The sequence below is a fragment of the Struthio camelus genome, chromosome 7, assembly GCF_040807025.1.
Source record: "Struthio camelus isolate bStrCam1 chromosome 7, bStrCam1.hap1, whole genome shotgun sequence".
Lineage (NCBI taxonomy): Eukaryota > Metazoa > Chordata > Aves > Struthioniformes > Struthionidae > Struthio > Struthio camelus.
Genome location: NC_090948.1, coordinates 38295296 through 38322560, shown reverse-complemented (window position 1 = coordinate 38322560; position 27265 = coordinate 38295296). Strand labels below are relative to the sequence as shown.

General features: G+C 38.2%; 2 protein-coding genes across 19 annotated transcripts in view; one reads left to right on the top strand and one right to left on the bottom strand.

Moving 5' to 3' along the window:
- Positions 1-27265, top strand: part of CTNNA3 (catenin alpha 3) — a 571770-nt gene that overhangs the window by 231661 nt on the left and 312844 nt on the right. The window lies entirely within an intron of this gene.
- The window catches only part of LRRTM3 (leucine rich repeat transmembrane neuronal 3), an 89266-nt gene that overhangs the window by 48922 nt on the left and 13079 nt on the right, over positions 1-27265 (bottom strand). For 4 of the 6 annotated variants that reach the window (XR_694191.2, XM_009675989.2, XM_068950844.1 and 1 more), the window contains exon 3: positions 5493-5543. The exons of the other annotated variants lie outside the window; for them this stretch is intronic. Coding sequence is in view for 3 of the 4 variants with exons in the window: in XM_009675989.2 (XP_009674284.1) it covers positions 5538-5543 (6 nt within the window). In the remaining variant the exon portion in view is untranslated. The remainder of the gene's footprint in view (positions 1-5492; positions 5544-27265) is intronic. 6 annotated transcript variants of the gene reach the window in all.

Genomic DNA, 27265 nt, shown 5'->3' with positions numbered 1-27265 from the left:
AGTATTAGACAGGTCTAGCTGCTGTATTGGCTTTCGTCCTCAGTAGGAAGCTAACACGGATACAATACCGGTCTGCAGGAGATACACTTCTGAGTGACAGTTTCTTCTGTAGCAGTTGGCAGAGCCTCAGTAGCAGCTGTATTGGGATTAGCCTACCCTTTACTTCTGGTTTAGGTATGGGATGGAGACCTATAGGACTGATGAAGGCCAGTTTTCTACTGAAACACATTTTTTCCTGTATTGTATAATAAAGCATGGTTATAGCAAGATGCGTGGCTGTTGGCTTGTGAAGTGAGAATTTTAGAAGGGAGCAAGAACAGAAACTACTCAAATGTTAAAAAGACTATTGCAGCAGTTATGGCTGCAATATATGGTATAGGAAAGTAGAGGGCTGGAGTTTACCCTTGATACAGAAAAAACAGACTGATAGCCTTTTTTTGCGTAGTTGTCCAGGCAAAGAACGGTGTTATAGGCCTTGCAGAATTTGGAGACAAACCTGACAACAAAAATCCTTCTTTCCATAGCATTTCTGAGACATTTGAGTTGTGCAAGACTGCCTGGAGCACTATGCAAGACCTATGAACTGTCACGTTCCTGCGATGAGGTGGGCCTTGTGGGTAGTCCAGGCAGTGCTCTGCTGAGCCATCTGTTTAATTCTGACAAAGACTGTCTATTAGCATTGCACTTAATCAAAAAATATATTTGTTGAAATACCTTGTTTTGAAACGCTGCCTGTATTTTCTTTCACAGTTTTGATATTTCTAATTATATTTTATATTCATATCCTGCAGTTTTTCAACTTCAAACTGCTGGCGAGTTTCATGATTTCCCTTAGAGGGCTGGTGGCTCTTCAATTGGCTGTTAAGAGAACTATGTACGAGTATGAATGGGGAGAACTAAACTGATACATTTGTTGCCTTTTCACAAGCTGCCTGCTGAATTTGTTTCACTGACTGGCAACAAGTGAAGGTGTGAAATGCTTGGATTAAACGGCAGGACTTAACTTCATTTTTCAATTTAATGTTCAAGTTTAAAACCTGCCGATTACGTCCAGAGCCTCTGCTGTGTACTGGGGGGATAGGAGGCAAATCCAATTCCATTTCCTTAGGGTTTTGAAGGGAGCATCGAAAAGACTGTAGCAGTATTGTGAGTCTTGATCCCTTACTGCAAAGTTTTAGTCCTGCCTCAAGATTCCCTGATGTGTTAACCAATATTTTTTTGCTGAGAGCTGTTTATTGTATATAAACTGTCACACTGGACTCCAATACTAGGTGCCACATGGATCACTTGCCCCAAATATTACCCTTGTTTTTCTGCCAGAAGCCAAATACCATCCAGCTGTATATACTACTCCCCACACAATAACATGATTGTCTTTGAACAGCTTTGCATGCTTAAACCACATACTGCTGGGTTCACTCGTATTGTTGCCAACTTCCACACCATATTGGTAACCTCCTAATTGAGCTATCTGTGCCCTTCACAGGTAAATCCTAAACGTTCAGCGTAACGTCCTAATTGTTGCCCACACAAAACAGGTATTTGCTTGGGAAGGCCGAATGGATATGACGTCTTTAAACATCTTTCCTGCACTGTGGGCTTGATTTTCAAGTTACTTTCTCCAGCATGCAAATAATAAGGATGTTGTTTGGAAGATATTTGTTTTATCCAGGCGCAAAATATCTCAGCAGTTTAGGATTTTCCAAAACCTTTTTGTCCTTTGCCACCAGAATATTTTTTGCTGCATTTTTTTTCTTATCTTTTTCAGTACTTATATGAGTATGAATAAAAGTATCAGTGCAGTGTAGGGTACACTGCTGGAAGGCCCCTTTTCAGAGCAGCTTGGGAATATTTGTGCAGAAGACTAGGGAATCTGCAGCACATGCTTCATGGGACTTCAGCCATATGCAGTGTATCAGGTGCATAAGAACTGTATTTTAGTAGCTTTAAAACTAACAAATGATTAATCTAAAATTGTTATATAGCTATCTGATTTAATGCTTTATTTTTGTAAGATTTGTATGCAATATAACAGCAGTCTTGGTCAGTGTATACAAATACCAGTTGATCACTATATAATGTGTTGTTACTGCATTCTGCTCTAATATGATACGTAAGATTAGTGAACTTGAAAGGTCGTGAGCTCCGGATAGTAAGCTCCACTGTTGTTGTTATTAGATATTCTGAAAATTAAAAAAGAAAAAAAAAGTGCTCATATTGTACAGAAGATGGTGGAATAAATGGAAAAGTAGTTATTACCCTTGCAAAAAGAGGAATTTATATCCAGTTTCAGGGAGATGCAAGAAAGAATCTACCATAGCCATTCATCGTGTTTCTTTGTAGTCTGGATAAAGGACAGGCTATATCTCAATTAGCATGTGGCTTTGATTTATCCTGAAAGCTGAAAAAAGCTTAGCCCGTTATAAGTAGCTTTAAGTACATTTAAAATGATCCGGATGACATCATATCTGGCCACTTCAGCTTTTCCTATAGTTCTAAGGCATCCTTATCATTCATTGCGCTGACTATATGATTTGTACTTTGTCGTCACTATTTCTATATTTAGCGTGGTTTAGATTATCTCTTTACTGGAATACATGCTCATTTTTTTTCTTTGATCCAGGGAACAGAAGCTTTTAGGACATCTTGTCGTTATTTGGTCCTGGATAGTTCACCTCTCTTACTAGCCTAAAGACAATCACCTATCCATCTCCATATCATTTATAAACCAAGCTGTTTGTGTTTTATCATGTGTAAATCTGTGTTTTTCCCAAAACTCGGTTTGTTACTTACTGACGAATTTGTAATCCATTACATTGCATTAAGCTGTGATGACTTTGTGTTTTTGATAGCCTAATATGGGGAGCATCATTAAAGGGGGATAGAAACTTAGCTAATTTCTGTTATTTGTGGCTTAGAAGAAGCTTATGTATTCCTTGCCAGCATCTTGCAGCTCAGAAGCATGGATAACACTGAATGAAAGTTGCTCTTACATACCAGTTGTTTTTGCTGCAACACTTAACAGTGTACTTTTACACACTGTTGTTCATGCAGATCAGTCTTTCACCTCTGGGTAGGGGAGAGTCAGTAAATCCTGTTGCTGTGAGGGAAGGATGCAGAGAAAAGTGCAAATGGAATTTCAAGAAGGCCTTTCTGGGATCCAACCTAAATCTTCATTTAAATCTTCAGTGCAAATTACTGAATTTTTTTCTTGATTTTCCTTCAATGGCTATGGCGATCATCATTCCTTTTATTAGAAATTTTTATCAAGAGGAAGATTGTTTTTTTGTTTTTCCTCAATCTTTTCTAAATTCAGCTCATCATAGATAATTTAAACAATATATATTCTAATTATCTTTTCTCTTCTCTAGATTACTTTACCTTTTTCTTTATTTTCCTTAAAATGCGGCACCTGCAACTGGATGCAATGTATGAGCTGAGGCTAAGGGGAGTGCAGTAGTACTGCTAGACTTCCCATGCTTTATATGAAGTATCCTGGAGCTAACATTAATTGTATTTGAAGGTAAGTCTGGTATCTGTTCTTTCCTCTGTGCAATCTTCCTGTGTGTGTGTGTGTGTGTGTGTGTGTGTAATCATTCCTCTTGAGTGCTACCTTATCAAGATTTGCCATTAGTGATATTTTCAGCTTTTCTTGAAAATCTTTTTTCTGCTAAGTTTCAGTATGCAGCCAAAGTAGAACTATGGGGCTTTCAGAATTATAAAAAAGATGCTCCCATTCATCTGCTGCTGTCCTGAAGTGTAGTTAAGTAACAAAAGTAACAGTGTCTTATGCATAACAAATGCTAGTGAACCATTTCCACAATACTCAGATGCACTACAGATTGGGTAGTTTTGGTGTCTCTGAACATTAGTTTGACCCGTATATCAGCTGCTTTCAGTTCCTTCCTGGTTAATTGTTAGTGAGAGTCATAGAGTTTGGTAAGTACTTGTTGTACTACTCAGTTTTTCAGGTGCAGTTATTTACTTTGGCTAATCAGAATTAGTATCTTTTCCTTTCCTCACAACCCTTTCCTACCCCATTAGAAACCACAGAGAGAGAGAACTAATGGTTTTTGACACTGGACTGAAGCCCAGGCACCATTCTGTTCCCATGATAAAATACGCGTTAAGTCTTGCATTAACTTTCATGGAAGTTATTTCAGAGTGAGACCAGCTTTCTCCTTTAAATAGGATTATTTCTCTAGACCTGCAGCTTAAACTGTATTCAGGTCTGACTCTATGTTCTTTTTCTGTTCAAGATTCCCACCGAAGTCAATTAAATGTAGTGTTAATATATTACAGATTTAGGAGCATTTCTCTGTTTTGATGAATTATGCATTTAATTGGTGTGCTGTCAGTAAATAGCTCTTACTAGTTTGTACTACTTAAAATTAGTATTATTTTAAACTCTACAGGCATATTTCTTTTTGTATAAACAGAAAGCTGGCTTGTATCACAAATTCAAAATACATTTCAAACACTTTTGTGAGATTAATTTTGCTTTTCGTTCTCTTATGGCTGTGTAAGGATTATGTGCATGTGAACCTTGGGAAGCAGAATGAGTGTATCCCTGAGTTAGGATACATATGGATACCATTCCTTTTCCTTCATCTTTAAGTGGGAAACATTACTGTTTGAAGGCATTTGGTTACTAACTGAGAAAATATGACAACATTGAATTTTACAGCATAATAAGTGAAACCGTGGTCATGTCTGCTCCTTTGCATGTTCAGGCACTGGCAAGGGCATAAACAATTATAGCTTCCCCAGGAGTAAATTTAGTCAGCTAAGAGCTCCTCTGGGGAATACATTGTTTCACAGGAGGTCTCTGGTGGCCTTTTTAGAAGCTCTGTGGAGCTGAAGTGTTGTAAGAATACTACTTAAGCTTCTTGTTGAGAGTGGGTCAACAGAATTAACGGTTTTGCATTCTTTTCATATGCTGCTACACCTTCCTTGCGGGGTTTATGTGCAGAGAATTCTCTTTCAGAAAGTTATTTCTCCACTTAATCAGTGGAATTTCCATTGAAGAAAAATGTCAAAGTCCTCAGGGAGAAGGAACAAAGGAATTGTTCATCATTTATGTTATTCCAGTTATCTCTTTCAACTCAGTGATATTTAAGCAGTTGTGTTTGCTATAGACGTACCACTAAACTCAATGTTAACCTCGGTAACAAAATGTTGCAGCAAATATCTGTTAACTATGTTTGCGTTACATAAAAAACAGAAAGAAATGATCTCATCATTCATCATCAAGGGTGAAGCAGCCTCTACGACAAATTGAGTTTCACGTTAAAAAAAAGGAAAGAGTTCTTATTTTAATTCATGGTTATGTTATGACGTTAGTTGAAGGACAGCCAGTACTGGCTGGTTTTAAATAGAACTTGCTTGTTGTAAGGCACTTCTGTCTAAACGTATGGCAGATATTTAAGATCTCACAAGGGGCACACAGCACTAGAAAATTCTACAGTAGTTTACAAAACTTTTCCACTTACTTCTTCCAACCATGTTTCAAGGGTTCAGTGGTACCATCCATCATTTCAGACCTATGGAGGTCAATATTTATAGCATTAGTTTTCTTTGAGTCACTAACTTGACCTTTATTTTAATATGATACGAAGAGAGGAAGAGTAATTCTTGGTGGTTAATAAATGTGGGAAAACGTTACTTATGGCTTAAGAAGTGAATAGATAAGCTGTGCAAAATTGGTGTTAAATGAGGTCCTAAACTCTTCTGCGCAAGGGTGAGCTCTTAGTATTCAGTCTGGCCCTCCGCTGCATATTTTGCCTCTGTATGGATTGGCAATGAATGTACTAGATTTCATGATGAAGTTCAATCAATATTTTTCTGAAACAGTTAACATAAAAATAAAGCAAGATAGAGTTTTAAAGAAGTATCTATCAAAGATGTTTGTCAGTTGCTGTATGCTCTCTCTTAACTTACGGGTTTTGTTTTGTCTCTTCAGGTAGTCCTGTGCCTCTCAGATTTCATTAGTACTTCTGAGGCACAGTAGGGAAAGAATTTTACAGTTAAACCCATATGCTAAGTGGTAGTTTCCATGAAGAACATTTCACGCTAATTTTTGGCAGTAGTGACTTTATTTTTGGATTTGTCTTTGATTTGTAATTGTGTCTGTAGTCTCAGTTCCAAAAGCCCATGACACAATCTCTGCTTCCTTTTCATCCGCCGCCTCCTGTCCTTCCTCCCGATGAGATGAACTGTGATGCACTTGCTAAAAGGTCCTAAGCTGAACTGTGTGAGCCTGGAGTCCCGCTGTTTCAGCAGGACCCCTAAATTGGGTACTGTCGTGGTACCTCTCACCTTCTTCACATGGTGCAAGACTGCCAAAAACTCTGCATGTGGGTATTTGCCTTTACCAGAAAGGATTTTATTTTAATTAGGCCACAGGTTTTCTTGAAGTAATGCTTGTCCATGGCATTTTCTTGAGAGTAAAATGTTTTGAAGTTGGAACATAAGTGTGTTTTACCCTCTTAAGATATATCTTATAGTGATGTTACTAGTCTGAAATACTAATCTCTTTTAAAAATAAAAGATAATAATGCAGAGAAGAAGAAAAATGAAAAATACTCTGATTTTATTCTCAATTAATGTAGTACACTAAATAAATACAAGAATTCCTCAGTTTCTAGAAGCCTGTTTTTTGTCTAGAAGCTCTATCATTTATATGGGCATTCACATTGAGGTTGTGGATACCTACATTTTATTATCTCAAATAATTTTTGAAAACTGAATCAAGATTCTACTTAGTTCAGTAGCATTTTAGAAACGTGGTAAACAACAGCATGGAGATACAGTTTTGATAGATGATTTTTATGTTTTGATTCTTACTCTTAGAAATAAGCATTTTTACATAAGTATACTTTGGGTTTCCCTTTCTCCCTCCTGTGTCAAGAGCTCTGTCTAGCACAAGCAGATAAATTTAAAATTGGTTGGAGTTTAAAGAGACCAGTATATTCCAAACTGAAAAGTATTTTGTTTTCTACATTGTTATTTGCTTTTTCATATTTACAATGTTGAAGGATCCCAGGAGTTGCAATTTTTCTTTCTTGCATTGTACTTGTCTGACGTGTACCTTGTTTCCTATTGTTGGTTCAGCAAATGAAGAGAGACTCAGGTTTGCTAAAATCCTAAACTGCTGAGGTCAGTGTAAAGAGAGATCAGTAACACTTCTGATACAAGTTAAAAAAATATTTAAAAACTTGTAAAAATAAGCAGTAAAGTATTTCTTGATGGGGTTACTTAAGAGAAAAAAAAAAAAAAAAGAGTCCATTAATTTTCAAGTCCAGTGGACCAGGAATGCTAGATATAGGAGAGCTTTTGTAGAGTGTGTGCTGCTTAAGTCAGAGGTGCAAATTTGGGAGTTAGTTATTTGTGTAATGCTGTGTCAGATTTTATTACCAGTTGTTTCCAATAGTAAATATGGATCCAGGAAACTACCTTAAATAGATGATTGCGTAATCATATCTACTAATTTGGGCATTCATGTAATTTAGTTCTCCTATCAGCAATAAAACAACCACAGGGTATAAGTCCAGCATGGTTTTGTTGTTTCTTCCCCCCCTCACTGTAAGGTTGTTTTAGTAAATGAACCTCTGACGTGAAATCTGTTTTTTTTTTTTCCTGGCCAGCAAGGCTCCTTGTGAAGTTGTTTCTCCTTGGTAAAGATACCTACCCTACCAATAAGGAACGGTAAAGCTCGAGGCATTTGTGCAGTTGAGCTTGATGTGGAAGCTGCAAAGTAGCAGCGTGTCCATCTCATGGCACCGCAGGTCTGAATGGTGTCTGGCACCGACCTGCCCAGCTGCACAGCTTTGCGCACAGTGCTTGGAGGAAATAGTCTCGTCTGGCTTGTGTTTGTGTGCTATGTGTAGCAAATTCAGATTGTGTTGAATCTCAGCTTTCAGTTTGAGAAATGATTTCTGGCCTCCAAAGCTGTGAAGAAAACTGTAAAAATTGCAAAGAACAACTTCCAAAGGTTATCTTGACCGAGTGTTCTGTTCTGAGTCTAAAACAAGCAATTAAGAAGCATAAATTTACTTCAGTCTCTGTTAATCTAACTGAATTTTCAATGTAAATCATATTCTTATGCCAGCTGTGTAATTGCGTAAAAGCTGGGTACTATCTTTCATCTTTGTGCAAACTTCATAGTGATATCATTAGCCATTTTTTAGTGGATGGAAAGAGGTATGTCATCCTAGACTAATACTCTGGTCTACTCTCTGCAAGTAAAGAGAGATTCAGCACGTCTCCACCAAATTGCTTTGACAGCCCAGGGGTAGGTACTAAAGACTTCCATCATTTTCAGTAGGTTCTGGAGCAGGTCCCGGAAGAGCTAGAAATATAGACAGGTTTTCAAGAGATGGTTGTATCAAAGACTTTGTTATTTTTTATGAGTCATCCACAAAACCCCTGAAGAGTGCCATTCTTTAGAAAGTATTTTCAGTTTAGAATGAGCGAGAGAGAGGAAAAAAAAAAATTAAAAAAAAAAAAAACTAGAAGAAAAGTTGGTCAGGTGTGAAGCTAGAGATGATCCAGAAGGAGCAACTTCTAAGTAGCTAAAGAAGTAGAAGAGCCTAGAGAGCTGCCAGAAACCTATGCTTTCATCTGGTCAGTGGCGTAGAGAAACATCAAATGGAGCTTCAAAGATGGTTTGTCTGAGCAGGTTCAGAAAAGAAATAAGCTGCTTATTTACAAACAAATACAAATGACAGTTCTGCTTATAAGGAAAATTTCATTTTATCTGAATGATCCTGTCTTGATTTGTGGAACTGGAGTTGCTGCCATTTGACCTCTCTTTTAATTTACCACACAAACTAAGTTCTGTCCATTTGTATTTGTGAAGTATGTGGCCTTCTAGCCAAAAAGCACGAAGAAATCATCATTAAAGCACAGAGGTGGGAAGTCTGTTCTGAAAACCTTTACATAAACTAATGAGATAAAGAACTGAAAATAGATAGGGATTTCTAAAACCTTGAATGGCTTTTTTTGCAAATTGGCTGTTTATGGAAAACTCTTAGCCAAATGTTCTTCCCCAGCGCCTCACAAAGAGGTGCCATGCTGCAGGAAGTCTACTATCTGTCTCCACTCCATGCTGCATATGTTGCATCTGCTTGTGTGCAGCCTTGTAGGCACACAGAGGCTTTCTGTCTTGTAGCCTATTGCTGCAAATAAAAAACCTCAGTGATTTGAGTAGGGTGGAAATGTTTGTAAAGCAGCAGCGGATGGGACTTCTGAAGCATCACAGGGAGCCAATGTAAAGGTAAGGTCTGGTAGCTGGTTGTAAATTGTCGTAGGACAATTTCCCAGGTCTACTTGTATTTTCTATCTTTTTAACTGGAACTGAGGCCTTCTCCAGGTATGCTTTCATGACCTGTTTAAACTAATTTAAGCATAGCGGTGAGATGATTGGGCTGAAGGAGGGAACTGATCCAGCCTAAAAGGAACTTGACAAGAGTTTAAAAACAAAAAAAGTTTTCAGCTGAATCAGTGCCCTGTGTGGAAACCCTCTTTTCTGCTCACTGTGCACAGTACAAGGACTAGTGCCAGCACAACAGAGGGAGAGGAAATCCAGACTGTCTCCCATCCTCTCCAGCAACAGTCTGTAACTAGGTTGGTTTAAAGCAGTTGTGAAACTGCAGCCTGAGGAGGAAAGGATCAGCAAATTCTCCTCCTTGATAAACTTTCTGTCTTGTTAGTCTGTTAATTTTCCTGAAGCTCTTTCAGGCTTTGAATCATCTTTTGTGAGCAGCAAGAACTAGCTGGTGCAAGCAGGCTGCAGGCTCAGTCCTCTGCCCGCCCGGCCCGCGGCTCCCTGGTGCTCCCCCCCCCCCCCCCCCCCCGACGCTCCCAGCAGCCCTGCTACAGCTCATTAGCACTCTTCTCCGCAGCATCCTGACTTAATATCGCATACCCTGCGCTCCTGTAGGGCTTACTCCTACATCTCACTGCTATTATGGTTTGCGGCAAGGGGCAATACTATGGTCAGGGGGCTTGGAGAGTAGTTCTGAATCTGCAGGTGCTTTTGGAAGCTGAGGTAGTTAAAAATAAACAAGAAAACAAAAACAAACCAAAACAAAACCCTCTGAGAAACGTGTTTATTTTTTGTGATACTGAAACTGAAACTTTTCTTCAGCTGGATTATTTTCAATAAATGTTTTTAAAAGAGAGTGGGTAAGTGGGTAGTTCAGGCACTGATTTAGGATGGTGATGATAAAGTTTAAATCTCAGCTCTGCCTAATTTGAAAGTAGCAAAGTTTTTTTTTTTTTTTTTTTTTAAAAAAAGAACACTCCATCTAGCTGTCTTCTCAGGCTAACTCAGGCAGAGCTCAGGACTTAAACTTTGGTTTTCTGGTAAGCATTCAGAACGATTTCCCAGCCACTGGGAAAAATCTGATTGGTCTCTTTTCATTCTTATGTAGAGCAAAAATGGTTCACTGTGTTCTGTCGAGTCCTAATTACAATTGGAGTGAAATCTGGACAGAAGGAATCATTGACAATATTCAGTAGTAAATAATAAGCTTCACAATGATTACATAAGGCAACCATTTTTAAGAGTCAATTATTCGTAAATCTTTTTTGGACTTCTACTGTTTCAGTACAGTACCCTGCTGGCTAATTAGTGATGGTGCTCATGTTGCAAATACTGTTTGTTATCCCATGTTTTCTTGTGAGGGGAAAAGTCTGTTGAGGTTGCAGGGAGTTTTGCTTAGCATAAAGGATCTTTTTTTCTTTTCTTTTCTTTTCTTTTTTTTTTTTTTGAATACTGCCGCTCTTTTATATTTTCAGACCTGAATAGTGATAGCCTTAACTCTTGTGGTGACTAGTTACTCATATGAGCTAGTGGAATCAGCATTGATTAGCATTAACCAATATAAGTAAGGAGATAACTGTCTGACCCTTAAGCTTTGTTTTTTCTTCTTCATAAGAACTTATAACACATTTAAAGGAGACATCCATAGACTTCTGGCTAATTCTAGACCCAAGCAAATCATTCATAACCAATCCTTGCTCTAGGTTTTATTTGCTGATGCTGTAATGTTGGTGTATGGATCCTAATTCATATTCAGAGGATTTTCTTTTTTCTTTTTTTTTCCCTCAGTATTGTTTATCAGGAATGTAATTGTTCTTTCTCGATATTTAATTTTCAATATAAAAAATTTAAGAGATGTTGTTTTATTAGAATTAGATGGATGAGTCATGTGGGAGAATTCTGTTTTCCTGACTGCTCAAGTAGCTAGCTGTTTTTGGCTTGCATACAGATTTAAAACGATTTCAATGAATATGATTGTGACTCAAAGGCCAGAAAAACATAATCGCTCACAAATGTATGGGAGGTAAACAGGAGAAGGGCTGTTAGAATGGCTGTAGGGAATTAATTTTAAAAGATTACTCTGGAAAATCTGCACAATTTGGGCAGTCCTAGTCTTTACACTGAGATGCAGAATTCATCTATGTGCAGAACTGACATACAGCAGATTCCTTCAAGGATCACTGCAAGCAGAATGAATTTCTGCTTCTACATTGACAGGGCACACATACTAACACTAAAGTTCATCTTTAAATTATTCACCTTCTTGAACTTGTTAGTGTAATGATGCAATATCAACCTCACCAGAACATCTTTCTGAGCAAAAGTCTCCCTTGGATTTTTGTACCTAAGTGTTTGGCTTGCTCAGAGACCCTGAACATAGGGAGCTTTATGTACTTTGCTAGCAGGAACTGTTGATACTGTCTTTCTGCTTTAAAAGCAGAATACAACATTCCTTTTTATTTTTTGAACTACAAACAGTTTTTTGAAGCATGAAAAACAGATGAGTTGGATTCATCCCTGTATGTTGAGAGACTCTTGTTTTAACATAAGAAGCACTTAATGCACTGTTCTTGCTTCCATGAACAGTGATATTGACTCATTGAGGACTGTATGTTATTTGAAAGACTTATGCTTCTGATTAACATGAAGTGTAATATGTTATAGCTTTTCTGAAGTTTGGAGCTGCTTCTGTTTTACTTTGCAGTGAAACTGAATGGAGAATCTAGTCAAACTGAGGAAGTTTTTTTTTCCGTACACCAGCTGCCCTGGCAACTCTACTGGTGTTAGAGTGCTTATTAAATAGAAGCACTGGTTGCTTAAGGGATATGCATTAGTGCTAATATATTAGAAGCATTTGGAAGATCTTTTGGCAGAATTCTTCTATTACTAAATGAAATAAAATTAAGATTTAGTTGCTAAATCCAAATCTCTTCTGTATTATAAAGCTTTTCCTTTTATTATTGTAAGAGAAGAAATACTAGCATGGCTCATTATATTAACATTTTACTAGAAAAGCACAGTGGTAATATTTAATTAGAGCAGCTTAAAAATGTCTTGTAGACATTAACAGAAAAATATTTAAAAGCTTTACAGCAGAAGATTTAATTATGGGCTGCTGACCGTGCCTAGGCATGAGCTGAATACCCCTCAGGTCCTTAATGTTCTTAGCAGCCTCACGAGAAGGTAAGATGATTTCTCGCAGCTCTGCGGTTAAGGCTGGCGAGTGGGCAGGTATGACTAAGAAGAGAGTTGAAGGTCCCCATCCCATCTCCTCCTGCTGCACAAGGCAGCACAGTTAAGCCAGCTTGTCAGGGAGGATTGCCTACACTAGATAGTAGTGGCATAATTTTAAAACTAGTCCAAAAATAAAACAGTATTTCATTCCCCCTAAGGCTTTCTGTAGTTCAAGGAAAGAATGATTAAAGAGAAGGTAGTGGCTGAAAAAGTGAGAACAAGAGGATTGATTTTGAAAGAATGAGCGTATCACTTGTTTTCTTAACCTTTGTTATTTTGTAGAACAAATTAAAAGATCCATTTATAAATTTTTCCTTCCGTGTGTGTGTGTGTGGTAGGCATGTGCAAGTTCTGTTTAGATTTATAGAACTGCAGTGCTTTAGTGGATCTCTAAGGGTTTTGTGCATGCTTGATTAATGTAGTGCCCTTCCAAAGAAGGAACTGGTGCAAGGTAGAAGCGGAAAACAGCCACCATACTTCAGTTTCACTGCTGCATTGAACACTGCTACATTTAGCACTGCTACATTAAACTGCAGAGCTACAGCCATCTTTTTTTTTTTTTTTCCCCCCCCTCCTTTCAGTCCCTTTCTGTCTCCAAAAGTACTTGGCTTCTCCTCTTCATTATCCTGCTCTCCCTTCCACTTGCCCCCTCTCCTTTTTTGGGGGAATATCCAATTATGTACAGCCTGCCCTTTTTATGTGAAAAGGGTGAGTTCGCAGATCTTTTTGCCTGGAAACTGGCTGGCTTTCACATTGTAAACTCTGAAACTATATTTGTCTTAGGTGACTGCCTAACAGAGTCAGCTATCAAATACCTGTTGGAGTGTGATGAATACGGGCTGAGAGAATGTTGATGACAATGGAACAACATGAAGGAAAAACAATGGGTCTATTTTAAATGTGACTAGGAACTTGGCATCTGTGTAGTTAGGGTCTTCAACCAGCAAAATAACACTGCTCCAGGACTCAATTTTACCTTGAAATACCAGAAGTGAGTTGGAGGAAGTTATTAGTATAATGGCTGGAGCTAACTTTATCACAGAACCATGTCCAAAAAAGTTAAATGTTATCATTCAAAGCAGAATGGGTGCCCAATTCCATTATCATTTGACAATCCTGGGTGAGAGATACCGAACTGAGAGTCTGCAAAACTGGGTTTTGTACCATGTGTGTGTGACAATTGATTTTGTAACATTTTACAGGTTACTTAATATCTCAACTATGGTTATCATTGTTGATAGATTTCTAGACATTTAATTAATAAGTAGTTATAAAGGTCTTCTGACTTTTTTTTTGTGTCCTACATAAAGTTTCAATAGCTTTGCAAGGTGTGACTTTCCTTTACAAAAGTTTCATTGACTCTTCTTCAGTATATAGTATTTGTCCATATTCCTATTACTTCTGTTCTTTATTATTGCTCCTACCATTTCACCTTAAATGGACATTGTGTACTGGTCCCCACTTCCCTTTAAAAAGTCAAGACTTTTTAAAATAAGAATTGATGTCACGTGTGCTGCCTTCTATTTCTCTGATACTGACACAGTTTCAAAGCAAGAGGTGATGTGCCACAATGATTTAGTTTAACTGTTTTTTCTTTGAATTGCTTTGGAATTGGAGGTGAATTCCAGATAGTCTTGACGAACTTTAGCAGTTAACTTTTTCAGTAGGGAAGGATTAATTTATGGGAACCTCCCCAAGGTTCTCTGCACTAAACAAATGCAGAAAGAATCATCTAGTTTTTCTGTAATTGCCTTATCTTCTGGAGATAGTCCACTTTGCTGATGTATTGATTCCACAGACTTTGACGGGCTTGCTTGCTGCCCTTCATGAAAGGGTAAAAAAGAAAAGATAAGTTAATCCTTACTATATTTTGGCAACTTGTTCCTTAAACTCTTTTGTGGCCTGTCATGTTATGCCTTTACATGTAACCTGCCATGATTTATATTCCTTTCTAGTATACTGATGTGCATATGCCATGATTTTTTGAAAGACACTTGTTTCTAGTACCTGCTCTTAATCTGTTGTTTAAACACAATGGCTCTTTTTATTGGTGGTCTGTCTTTTTTTAGGGTGGATGGTACACGCTTGCTCTGACCTTCCGCTATAGTCTACTTACATAACTTTCATGCTGCTTGCAAACATTTACCATTTGATGTTCTATTTTCTTTTCATAAACTTGCATTTTTATTTAGTTCACGTTTTTAAATCAAAGTGCTAGTGCAGGCAAGTAGTGCTACTTGCCTCTGCTGTAGAGATACTGAATATAAATAGATCAGATTCACTCTTAATGCAATGTCTTATTGTTAGTAGTATTTTCAAACAGAGCCTCAGCATTGCTCACGACTGTGTCCTGAGTTGGTTTTCTTTTAGTGGGTTCCCGTCTAGCTACTGCATGAAGCAGAATCTGACATTTAGGTTTGGTACCACAGCATGTCTGAAAATAAGTAAACCCTCACGTTGTTAGTGTATTCACTCTATTAACAATTACTCTAATATCTCTGGGCATGGCAGGGTGACTGTGGTCAAATCCCACATACAGTACTATAATTTTCCTGTATTTAGACGCGGACTTTTGACTTACAGAGTTTCTTTATTATTTATTGGTACACTTAACCTATTCCTCTGATTTGATTTTAAGCTGTTTTAAACACTCTTTCTTAACATTATTCCTCTACTGCCATGAGTTATTGCCGCTTTTCTATATTCTTTATGCCCAGGTATTAATATCCCAGTGATTGCCCCTTTTCCACCAAGTTTCTGACATGCCTCAGAATATCCTTATTAACAAGTGGATGCTCTACTTTACCCTTCTTTATTTCTGAGTCTTGTCAACATTTGTATAGAAACACATTCACATATGATTTGATTTTCTTATGCCTCTGTTGGGACTCTTGAAAGAAAAGCCCGCACTGTTTCCTGTTTGACTTTTGCTCATGTCTGTGCTATCCTTGTGCCTGTGGACGGGCTGGGGAGAGAGGGGCCACCAGCTCTTTCTGTACATGTATCTTTCTTTGTGGATGCTCCCCTTTTACAAAAGTGGAAGTGTCAATGTTCAAATGGATTTTGCAGGTAAACTGGTGAGTGTCTAAGCTGCATTATGGATTTACGTTTATTGGGGGGCAGGTAAGGGAAATTAATAAAATTTCAGTCAGCTGCTTAAATCCATTCCTCGGTCAGTCTTCATTAATCTGCTTGGCATGATCAGTTTTAAGCACAGTTGCAGATGCTGAGGCTGAGAAGACATGCCCAGAAATCTGCAGTAGTCTTGGAGGTGTTGTGAGGTACACAACTTGTTGATAGTACTAGGTAAATTTTTTCTGATCCTATTCCAATTTTAGTTTTGAAACACAAGGCAGGTGGTACAAGGACAAGCGGAATGCTTGGGAGCTGCAGTATTGTTAGTGAGAAAAGAGCATGTTTGTGTCATTGTGCAGACTAGTTAGTGAAAAATAAGCTCCCGAACAGTTAGGGTTAAGTGCTTTTCCATACTGCTTTGTTTTAGAAATTTGGCTGAATCATTTCCTAAAACAATCTCAAAATTGCTAGCAATAACCCATCCCAGTCAGAATAAGGTAAGAAAATCCTCAGTCTTGTCTTTGCAGAGAGATGCATAAAACTGTGCTGAAATGAGATTTTGAGCCACAGCAAATTTTGGACTCGTATGGCAATCACGTTTCCTCCTTCCTCTCACCACCAAATGCTGTTTTACAAGCAAATGTTTTAGATGCAAGCAGAGAATAGCTGATTTATTACAGAAGTGAGTGAATATTTAACCTTCTGGGAGTTGTAAGGACAATGTTAGCACAAATACATCTAAACTTGGCTTGATAATATCAGGGAGATGAGCTAACAATGCTCTGTATTGAGTGGAGATTTCTGGCTTAGCATTTAAATTTTGTTTGCTTAAGTTTATTACAAAAAGGAAAAAGAAACCCTGCTCAGCTGGTACCTGCAGGCTTGATGTGGCTCTGAGATTTTGTAAATAAGAGAACTTCATTTTACTGACTATGCAAATTGTAATATTTCCACATTTGCATAAGAGCTCTAGTTTTCTGAAGCTTCCCTCACAACAGGTGTCATTTACTTGCTTTATATTTTAAAAAGGTACACACTTCCTAAATACGTATCTGTGACTATTTGAAGTATATTAAAAATGAGAACTATACAGAACTGAGAAGGGAAAAAGTATGTGGGCAATATTCAAACTTAGAGCTAGACTTTCAAATGCTTGTTTTAGCTACCTAAAGAGAAATTACCCGTTTCCAGTGGTGCAAAACTGCAGCAGGTGTCGTTAGAATCAGGGAAAACAATAGGGGATCTGCATCTTTAAAAAGCCCTATTGAAACAGTCGTTCAAATGTGACTTTAAGAGTGTTCCTCACCTCATTTAATTTGGTGGAATTAAGTAGGACCACTCTTATCACTTAGATTATCTGGCCATCTAAATTAGACAGCATAAAATAAGGCTTGATCTCCTATGCTGCCTTTTTCATAAATGTAGAGGGATGGGCTTCTAAATGGACCTGTGGAGGATCCATTCTCCTCACTAACTTTAGAAGGAGCCTGTAGTGTCATCTTTCATAATTTAGGAATCCAGTTTGCTTTCTGTGAAATTAGGTGGTGTGACTGCCTCTGCTTTCCTCCCCGACAAACCTCACCTTGGCAATATACCTCTGGAATAGAAGTTAAGGTGCCTATGTTTGGACTTGGTAACTTCGCAATGAGCTTGCAGATTTGTATTTTTCTGAATGTGAATTAGCATTCAAAATAATAAGTTAGAGCCGTGAAGATATCTGGAGATATCATTTAGTGGCAATTAAATATTGCTATTAAAAAGCACTGACTCCTGGTTTTATAGGTGTGTGTGTGTATAGGTGTGTATATATGATATGCATGTATAAAAACGTATTTCAAATGTTTGTGTTAAGCTGTGACATGGCTCCTTGTGGCATAAAGAGGGCAAAAGATCTGTTTTGTGAAAAATAGCACAGAAGAGAGAGAGTATTAGCTTTTGTAGGATAGCCAACCGTGTGACTGATCTCATATAGGTATTTTATAAACAAATTCTTTATATAATTTTTTTTTTAAATCTTATTACTCTAATTTGGAGGCACTCATGCATGGATTGTTAGAATAGCAGACTTTGCTTGAAATAACTGTACCGTATTCTGAACGATGTCTGTGCTTGTAAACTTGTATGCTATCTGTGTCTAGTATTATGTACACATCTATTTGCCAACCATAAATTAAATAGATTTTAATTTTTGTCATTTACATGCTTTTGCATTGCACACTATAGGACTCATCAAATGTAATTCTACACCCGTTACTGAATGGTAGTTTTTAACATAATCAGTCTTAATTTTCTTACTCATCTCACTGATTTCCAAAGGGAAAGTGCAAAAACTGTTGACTGAATTTTCCCTGCAGAATGATAGTTTTGTAATAAACTTTCCTAGATTTCATCCAGTGCATATGAATGAGGTCGACAGCTGTATCTTTACACTCTGTTAAGTGTTAGTGCTTTGTAGTATAGCTAGCCTTATTGAGAACCACTGCTGGAAGGTCTTTCTCCTCTGTTTCCTGGAGGATTGCACTGTAGGCACTTGAACTACTGCTCATAGCTGCTTTTTAACTGTCTCCTAAGTATCGTGTGTAGTAGAGGTGGTAAATGAGGGACAGCCACCACCCTTTTAGATGCTTAAAAATAGCACCAACACAGCAAATCTTATTTCCTAGAACAGCTTTAGCACCAGAGCTAATTAATACTGTCAGACGGGTTAATGTGGGTATAGAAGAAGACATTGATGTCATTTGTTGGCGCTTTCAGAAAGCCTTTGAGAATGTTCCTCACAAGAGGCTAATCAGGCAACTAGAGAGTCATGAGGTGAAAAGTTCTCTCCTGGGTAGAGTAACTGGCTAGAGACTGAAAACAAAGAGGAGGACTCAAGTGTCCCTTTTCCATATGGCAAAAGGTTAGCAGCAGGGAACCCTCAGGTAATAAGACTAGATTCATGCAGTGCACTTTGAAATTCTCTGAAAAAAGGAAAATAGCAACGTGTGCAGATAATACACATTTGTTTAGGCCTGTGAAGTCTAGAAAAAGCAACCAGGAACTTCCAGCACCCAGTGAAGCTAGATGACTGAGCAGTACCGTACCGACACGTGCGAAGTACTGCCTGTTGGCAATGGTAGGAGTTATTTGAACTATAAATATTGGCCTTTTGTGCTTAAGCAAAGTATTATCAGTAAGAAAAAAGATGCGGTGCCTTTCTGAACAGTTTGTTGAAAAGGTTTGTTCCGAGTACAGTGATAGCAACATATAAGGTATTAGGACACGCACGCAGTAGATTAGAAAATATACTGAGAATAAGAAGCGCGTCTCTGTAAATGGTTATTCACCTTTTCTCTTGAGTCTATGTTCAATTCTAATGATGTAATACCAAGAAAGATTAGAAGAAGCAGAAAGGGTGTGGAGCTTGCTGAACAAAATGTTTAGAAGCAGGAAAGTACCCTGATAGGAGGAGAGCTTTAGAAATTTTTCGTTATTTAGGGAGGAAGTAACTAAGATGTCATAGGTAATAAGGTTTTTAATACATAACAAACAAGCTGAATAGGTTGTTTCTGCTCTGCTTTAGTAAAGGACGCTTGATTCAAGTTATGGGTAATTGATTTTAAAATGACCTACTAAAACCTTTGTATTCACAGTCTGCAATTCATCTGTAGAACTTGCTGCCAGAAGATAGTGAAGTTAAGGTTTTAGTAGAATTTTCATATAAAAAAGGTTACGTTTCTAAATATATAATGAGAACACTTACTAGTATGTTATTTAAAATTAATAGAGTGATATGTGATCCAGATGTCTCAAGGGATAACATGTTAGAGGCTAATAAGAAATTTCTTCAGTTGTACCTTTCTCTCTAAATGTTGTAGCATATCTTGTATTTTCTTGTAAACAGCTACTTCCACCTGTTATTAGACATAGGTTACTGAAAATGTGAAAGCCTACTAGTCATGTCTGGTATGACATTTCCTAGTGTGATGGTGGTATCCTTAGTTCAGGAGAAGGCATGAATAGTCAAATGCCTTGTATATAAATACCTTCAATTCCAGGGGTATTGCAATTGTCACTATTTCCATAGATCCATCCCTGAATTTAAAATAGCTAACTGTATCATCAAGATCTAGCTTGTAGAATTGACGGTCACAATGGGAGTGATGGGAAAAAAAATGTTCATGTTGTTACTTGTTTCAGTTTGATTCTGAGTTGTCTTGAGCCATAATCTCATTGGTGTCCCACCTCCTTTGTAATGCAAATGGAGCCAAATAAAGCTGGAACAGAATTTGCAACTGGAAAATACCACTTGCACAACCTTTTCCTGTGCCAGCATATGTTGCAGGGAGAGATGGAGAAAAGCAGCGTTTGGCAGCGAATTTGTAGCCGGACCGCTTTTAAGAATGTAGGAGAACTCTCCTAAGCTACTTCTACTGTTGAGGTTGTGGTTTCTTATGCAGGAGCTGGGGTAGCACGTTCTCTGGTGTCGTCCAGTTCCTTCTTGACAATCCCCATCTTTTCGGCAGCAGAGAGCTTGCACACGCTCAGAATATGTCACTATCTTGCAATATTTCTTAGATCAAAAAAATAATCATTTGGACTATTTCATTCATGTTGTCTGTCTTTTGGGTGACACGTCTTTCATTTCTTTATGTAGTACTAATGATGAAAAAATAATACTGACACCTGGCTGTTGCCTGCCTACATCACTGTCAGCTTGTTCATGCCTGTCTTTAGGCTGGATTTTGGCTGGATTTTATTAGTTTATTGCGGACAGGTGTGTTTCAATGCTTCTTATTGACACTAACCTATATACTAGGATCAAAACTGGTTGCTTTCTGAACAGGAAACCCAAGTCTTTTGGAAATGATAACCACAACGTAAGTGTGCCCTTGCTAAAGTCATGTTGGATAGGATAAATATTAGAAATCAAAATATAGAGATTACTAAATAATGAAACTGAGTTTTGTCCATCACTATAAATGCAAAGTTATTGTTTCAGTTGGAGTTAATGTTTGCTAATACTGTATGTTAAATACAAAATCTGAATTTAGTCATTTTTCTTTGGAAATTATAGAAACGTTCATCTGAGTATACCTCTAATAATTTTAAAATAAATCCGGCTAAACATGAATCTCTAATCAATCACATATCCATGTCAAATCATCAGCTGCTCTAGAGTAAATGGCCATCATTCACAAAGCAGAATGAGTCTTTTGAAACTAGAATTATAAATGCAAACACTGGATTTATTATGGTGGTCATAATTGCTGGAATGGATATTGTGAGACTTTTAATTCATTTATTTTAATGAGAAATACACAATACCTTTCAATGCAGTGTTGTTCTGCTGTCTTACAGACAAAGTAATGTGTCCCTAAAGCTGTGTAGGCCACCATCGTCTGTATTGTATTTGACAGTGTAGGAGGAAAGCCTGCCAAACCACAACAGGGCTTTGTGCTTTCTGGGGTGATTATAAGTTCTGAGTAATTTTAATTTATGGGCTGAAAAGCTGTAGATCTTCAAGCGGCACTTTCAGAAGTGTGCTTTTATGGGACTGAGGTTATATCTTAATTAAAAAAAAATTTGCATCTTCCTGAATTCAGATGATAGTGTGTCTGGGGTCGTGTTCAGTTGCTTCCTTGATGCTGTATAATTCTTCTTCGCTCAGCTTTTCTGACTCATGTCTCCACCCTAAGTTCCACTTTCTTTGTGAGCAGGACAATCAAATATTAAAGACTAAATATAAAAAAAATGGAGTAAGGATGTAGAGGGAATAGTATTTACATTTCCACTGTATAAACTGAGATTATGTTAATATGACAACCAAAAATATGACCAGTGCAGCTGCTGAAGTGAAGGGTAGACAGTACCTGAGGGACGAACATGATTTTTAGCGTGTATGTGGGGTGAAGGCAGTTGCCATTAGGGTTTCCTGAACTTCAGCTAAAAGCTGCACCGTTTAGGAAAGCCAGCGTCTCTTGCACGTTTAAAGCTCCTCAGGGCCTCTGAGGCTTGCAGCGTGCCTGGCATTGGGAGGAACTTGTGAAGCTGCTCAGACGGCTGTCAGCAGCCCTGGCCTCCCTTCTCCTTGTCCTTCCTGCTCGTTTCAAAAAAAAGATAACCGGTTTCAGACAGCTGTTTTTAAAATTCCGTGAAGGGTTAGAGGAGTAGCTGTTTTCCTAAGCACTGATTATGTCCATCATTTGTTTGGATACCAGTTTTAATGTGTAAACAAAAACTGAAATCCGTAGCGGCTTGATAAATGAAATTGCTCTAAGTTGCGTTGAATAGACAGTCACACAGATCTTGTGGTCAGAGCTGGAGCCTGGCAGTGGGAGGCTTAGCACCTGCTCCCAGTTCTGCCATAGTCCAGAAGCAAACCAGTCCATAAGTCACCTCTTAGTGACTTTTCTGTATAAACAGCTTTAATAATGCTTAGCTAGTCTTGTAAAGTGCTTCAAGACTCTAATGAAAGGTGCTTCAATATTTTTGTTGTTAAAATTACTTAGAGGAGTGACATTTATTTCTAATTACAACTAATTAATTATATTATGAAGCAGATGGGGAGGAAGGTTACATTCTTTAATTTATTAATTAATGAGTATCAGACTTGATGAGCTGTTTACTTTCATTTAGAAATTGCCGGAAAATTAAGTTACTACTTATTTTTGATACTAAAACTCTTTAGGTAAAGATAATAATTACTTGCCAGAGTGGTGACTTATTTCTGCTTAAACCAAGCAACAAGACAAAGGAGAAGAGATGTAGTCCTGTTTTATTTTGTTCTTGTTGAGAGTAAAATTTAGAGGAAATATATATCTTTATGTCCTCATTTACTACCTTCCCGAAATATAAACAAAGAGGAAGGTTAGCAGAGAAACATCGCAAGAGACGTTTGGCTCACTGGGAGAATGACTTGATTTGAAAAAGCAAAAATGATCCATTTTTGTGTTTTTTTTTTCCTTTGGTCTAAGAGAAATTGGGGGCAGCTCCTAAAAGGTGGCACATGCTCTAAAATGTCAGAGCGCTACATATGTCCATTGCCTGACTTTTCCAGTTGGAATATTAAACATGGGGAGGAAAAAAGACAGAGATATAAATACATACAGTGGCTATCACTGGAAGCCATCAAGCCTGTAAAATTCGGAGGCAAAAAGACCAAGCCTCTCTCTACAGTATATGGTGGCCACTAGAGTTGTCTTCCTTAGGATTCTCTCAAGATTTGGGACATGATAAAAGGGTATTACCAGCTGTTTTGCACCTATGTCAACATGGCCTGAACCCCTTGAACCTGACTTCTAGGAGACGTGAAGAATCAATGGTACCTCTCCACTGCACACATTGGTCTGCTTGCTCTTTCATACAGCTTTTGTGTGGAACAGAAGGTAACCAATATTATCTGATCAATCAAGCCCTTTAGAAAGCAAAATACAAAAAGCGCTCCTCGCTCTGAAACCGTCTTTTCTCTGTAGTGCCATCTTCCCTCCTACCCTGCATTTAAAGTCATCATGAGTTTCCTAGATGTTAGGCCAGGTGATTCTGTAAGTTTAATAGAAACAGTAATTTCAACAGGAGTTGTGCTGCCTGTACTATTAGCATAATGCATGTCTGAAGACCTCTGTAAAGTGTAGGCCGTTCATGGTGTCCAGGTCTATGCACACCTTCCCGTGAACCCTCAGTAACAGTAGCATTACTTGCAAAAAGGTCAGGTAATACTGTAGCTCCCCCACAGCCCCTCCTCATGCTGCACAGAAGTGTGGGGATGCTATGGAAAGGGCACACTTCAACTTCTATACATTGAGAAGAGAAGGTGGTATGTTAGGCCTCTTCCCTGTTACCTTCCCTCTTTCAATGGCTTTGCTGAAAAGCTGATACTGAGAAGTGTATATTTACTGCAGCCATCACAAATCACGCTAATGTAGTGAGGAAATTGTTAAGTGCTAAGGCCTCTTGTCAGCATGATGCCACTGTGCTACTTACATACAGTTGACTTTCAGCTGCAGCATATGACTATCTTCTGTAAAATTCAGGTAACCTTTTGGAACGCTTTGATGTACGAATTAGCCATGAAGCTTAAACTTTTCAAAATACCAAGTCTTGCCTACTCTACATAACTTCTCTGAGAGGTCTGGAGACTTACTGAGCTGCCCACTGTCAGAGCATGAGACTGTTTTTTTGTTATGAAACCAGTTACCCTCAGTGATGCAAAGTCGGTGAAAATTTCACATGACTCTGAAGTTTTGAAAGATTTGAAAATCTATTCCTTATCTATTTGAAATCATACTCTAGGAAGGGAAAGATAAATGTCTGAAAATAAAATTTGCATTAGGGCTGGGGGAGACAACCAGGGGGCTCAGGTAAAAAGCTTTCCCTAGAGGCTTCAGCTTGTTATCTAAGATACAGGGTTTTAACTTCATTGCTTGCAAGATGAACTAACTACTCAAGTCTTGCTTTTGTAACTTCAGCGTCACTAACTGGCTTTTGTGCTGTGTTTTACTTCATTCTCAACTCTGAAGCCTGTAGACTACGAGCCTAAAACTAAACTCCTAAACATTATAAAAAATGAAAATAAAGGGGAGGTTAATCGTTATGGAAATTACCACTAGCTTCTTTCCCATAGGCTCTGCAAGCTTTGAGTTCTGGAGCATTGATAGGATAGGAAAGCGTAAGGCTGTTACTGTCACATATTGTTCTCGTTATAGTCAGTATAATCAGTAACCATAAAATGGTGCTTCCTGAAAAATAACATGTCTGAGCTGATAGTTAACCTGAGAAAGCTAATGATACTGTTGAAGACTCTGAAAAGTGCACTGTTTTCTCTGTTAAACAAGTGCTTAAATAGAGTAAAGACAGTGGAAGAAGGATTAGCAGTGATTCTTCACTGGTCTGTGTTCCTTTGGTGGCTAAAGAGAATGGAAAGGTAATTGGTCTGACCTCCCCGAACACCCGCTCAATGTGGTTTTACCAGGAGGGGTTCTTTTGTAGGCTGCATCCTGGAGGTGTACTTGAACTCATCCGTAAGGAAAGAAAACACGGCTCAGGGAGCAGCTTCTTTTCAGCCATTTTACATGTTAGGGCAGCTAAATGTCGTGCAGATGAGACCTAAAGTTGTTCTGACCTAGCTAAGACAACTTTTCAATAGCCCATGTAGTTTAACACTTCCGAAATGAAAATGAAAAATCTCCATAAAGGGGAAAAATTAAACTTCTTGTAAGTGCACTAGTGAATCCTTATTACAAAAAAAAAAAAAAAAAAAAAAAAAAAACCCCAAAAATGACGACGACAATGTTGCCCGATTCCAGGATACAGTCTTTCTCTCAAGGATGCAGAAATTCTCTGACTTATGGAGACTTGCAGAGCTCCTGCTGCAAGTGATACAGTGACCAACCCAGTCAAGATATTTTGCTACAGATGTTGAGTTGGAGGTTTGGCTTAGAAGCTCCTTTCGGAGTGCCGTTGCAGGTTCTCTGCCTGCGTGCTGCAGTGTGCAAACGCCTGGCCTGACACGCGAGGGAACCCCGAGTCACTTAGAGTCAGAATGGAAATCGAACTGAAGAGCTTTCATTTTCAGGTATCCACATATTTTACCATTATTGACTTATTGAGCCTTGTAGTTATCATAGTGATTTTTATAGTGGATAAACTGAGAAATAAGGAAGGGCTGTGTTTTCCAGTCTCTGCTGGTTTTGAGTGGTTGACTTTGAGGCATTATTTTATTCCAGGCTGTTTTCCAGACAGGTTAATCCCTATACATTTTCAAGGTTAATATTCCTTTGCAAATCCTCTTCCTCTCTTTTTTTTTTTTTTTTTTTTTTCCTTTTCCTACTTACTTCAGCATGCAGCACCACTGCAGTGTGTTAGCCAATGCTACATAGTAGGTGGATTTCCGCTTTCAATCCTGCTCTATCTGCTGCCTGGCACAGGTTTGCGATCAGCTTTTGCAGTTATCCCTGCTCCCCTCCCCCTTCAAAGCTGTTAATACGTTCTCCTGAATTCATTCAACAAAACAGGACTTACAGATTTATGCTTGAAATAACATATGATAATGTGTTGGGGATGCGGGGAATTGAAGGAGGAAGTTTTAAATTGAATGAAACAAGCCTTTAATTGAATGAAGAGCACAGATAAAGGGTGCAGGGTACAGTTATTCAGTGGGGAGCTCTACGAAAATGAGCGTTTTATTTGAAATTTTACAAAAGAAGAAAGACTCCTCGTTCCAGAGTGGAGATTGGAAATCTTTGATTAAACTCTCCTGGAACAGCCCTATTAAATAGACGCAAAGTGCACTGTGCTACTGAGGAAAAAGGGATCATGGATTATTCAGCTGCAGCTCTAAGAGAGCCTGTTATAACCTTGCATTTTAATTAACCAGATCAGCTGAAGAAATGTTGTCCGTATACTGCAGCATAGCTGTCTGCCTAGAATTACTATCCTGTCGACAAACAGAGGATTTCTATTTCCAAAGGCATTTTCAGGTACATTTAAAAAAAAAAAAACAAAACCACATTTGGAAGAGATTAATAATTAAATAACTGTGAAATTAACCTTAGGAAAATCTGCTTCCTTTTTCCAGTCTAAGGATATGTCCTGTCTATAATATCCATGTAGTGCCACAATAAATAATTAATACAAAAATTAGTTCTTCATAACTATTCAGAATGCTGTTACAGCAAGGCCTGTAACTCAGTGATAACTTTTGTTTTCTGATGTAGAACAATTTTTGGATATCATTCACATTAAAAATTATAGTACAAGGATCCAGCACAAGGTACAGATATTCAAAATACTCCCAATTTTTTTTTCCTGAGTATTTGGGCCTGAAGTGTTTCACCTAATCTCATGTTTCTTCTTACTTGATGAGTCTTTTCCCCCTCTGGGGGAGGTAATTTAAAACCTTTGTCAAAATTTCTCAAATATTTCTTTGTTTCTGAATGCTTGCTTGCTGTTGGAGCTGCGTTTGTTTGTAAGCAAGGCTTTCAAGAGGCAGAATTGCTAGACTGGAATTTGAGGGTATCTGATGCACTGATAGTTACATTTAGCCCTTAGATTCTCTTTTTATTTCTGGAAAATAAAGAATCAAAAGAGAAGAGAAGAGGAGTGCAGGGAAGGAAGGGAATGGGTGAGAGAAAACTGAAAAAGAAACCAAAATAATAATATTTGTCCTTTCTATGAAAAATAAGCTTCATCTTGGGGAGGGGTCTCACAAATTCCTATTAAAACCTTCCCCAGGGTTATAAGCACTTACAAAAAAAGTCATGTGATCAGCAACAAGGATGAAAATCCATGAATCCTGATGTTGCTAAATTGAAACAAAATTCATAAGTTGTTGAGCAGAGAGGACTGTGTTGCTGTGACGTTGGCATCAGTCCGCTGCAGTCCTTCTGGGGTGCAACCTCCGTAGCTCCTCCCTTGGCCTGGAGACAGACCTCCTTCCACAGCTCTTCTCAACTACCTCAAATAGAGGGTCTAGCCGGAATTGTTATAAGAATCTTTAAGCCCAGGCGTGCTGTATGGTTATTTTGGTGCTACACATTACTTATTTGAAAAATTAAATGCTGGACATTTAGCCTAAAGTACTGTCTTGGACAGTTTCCTTTCTCCTACCGAAGGCTTTATCACTCGGCCAGAATTGTGCTGCTTGCTGGG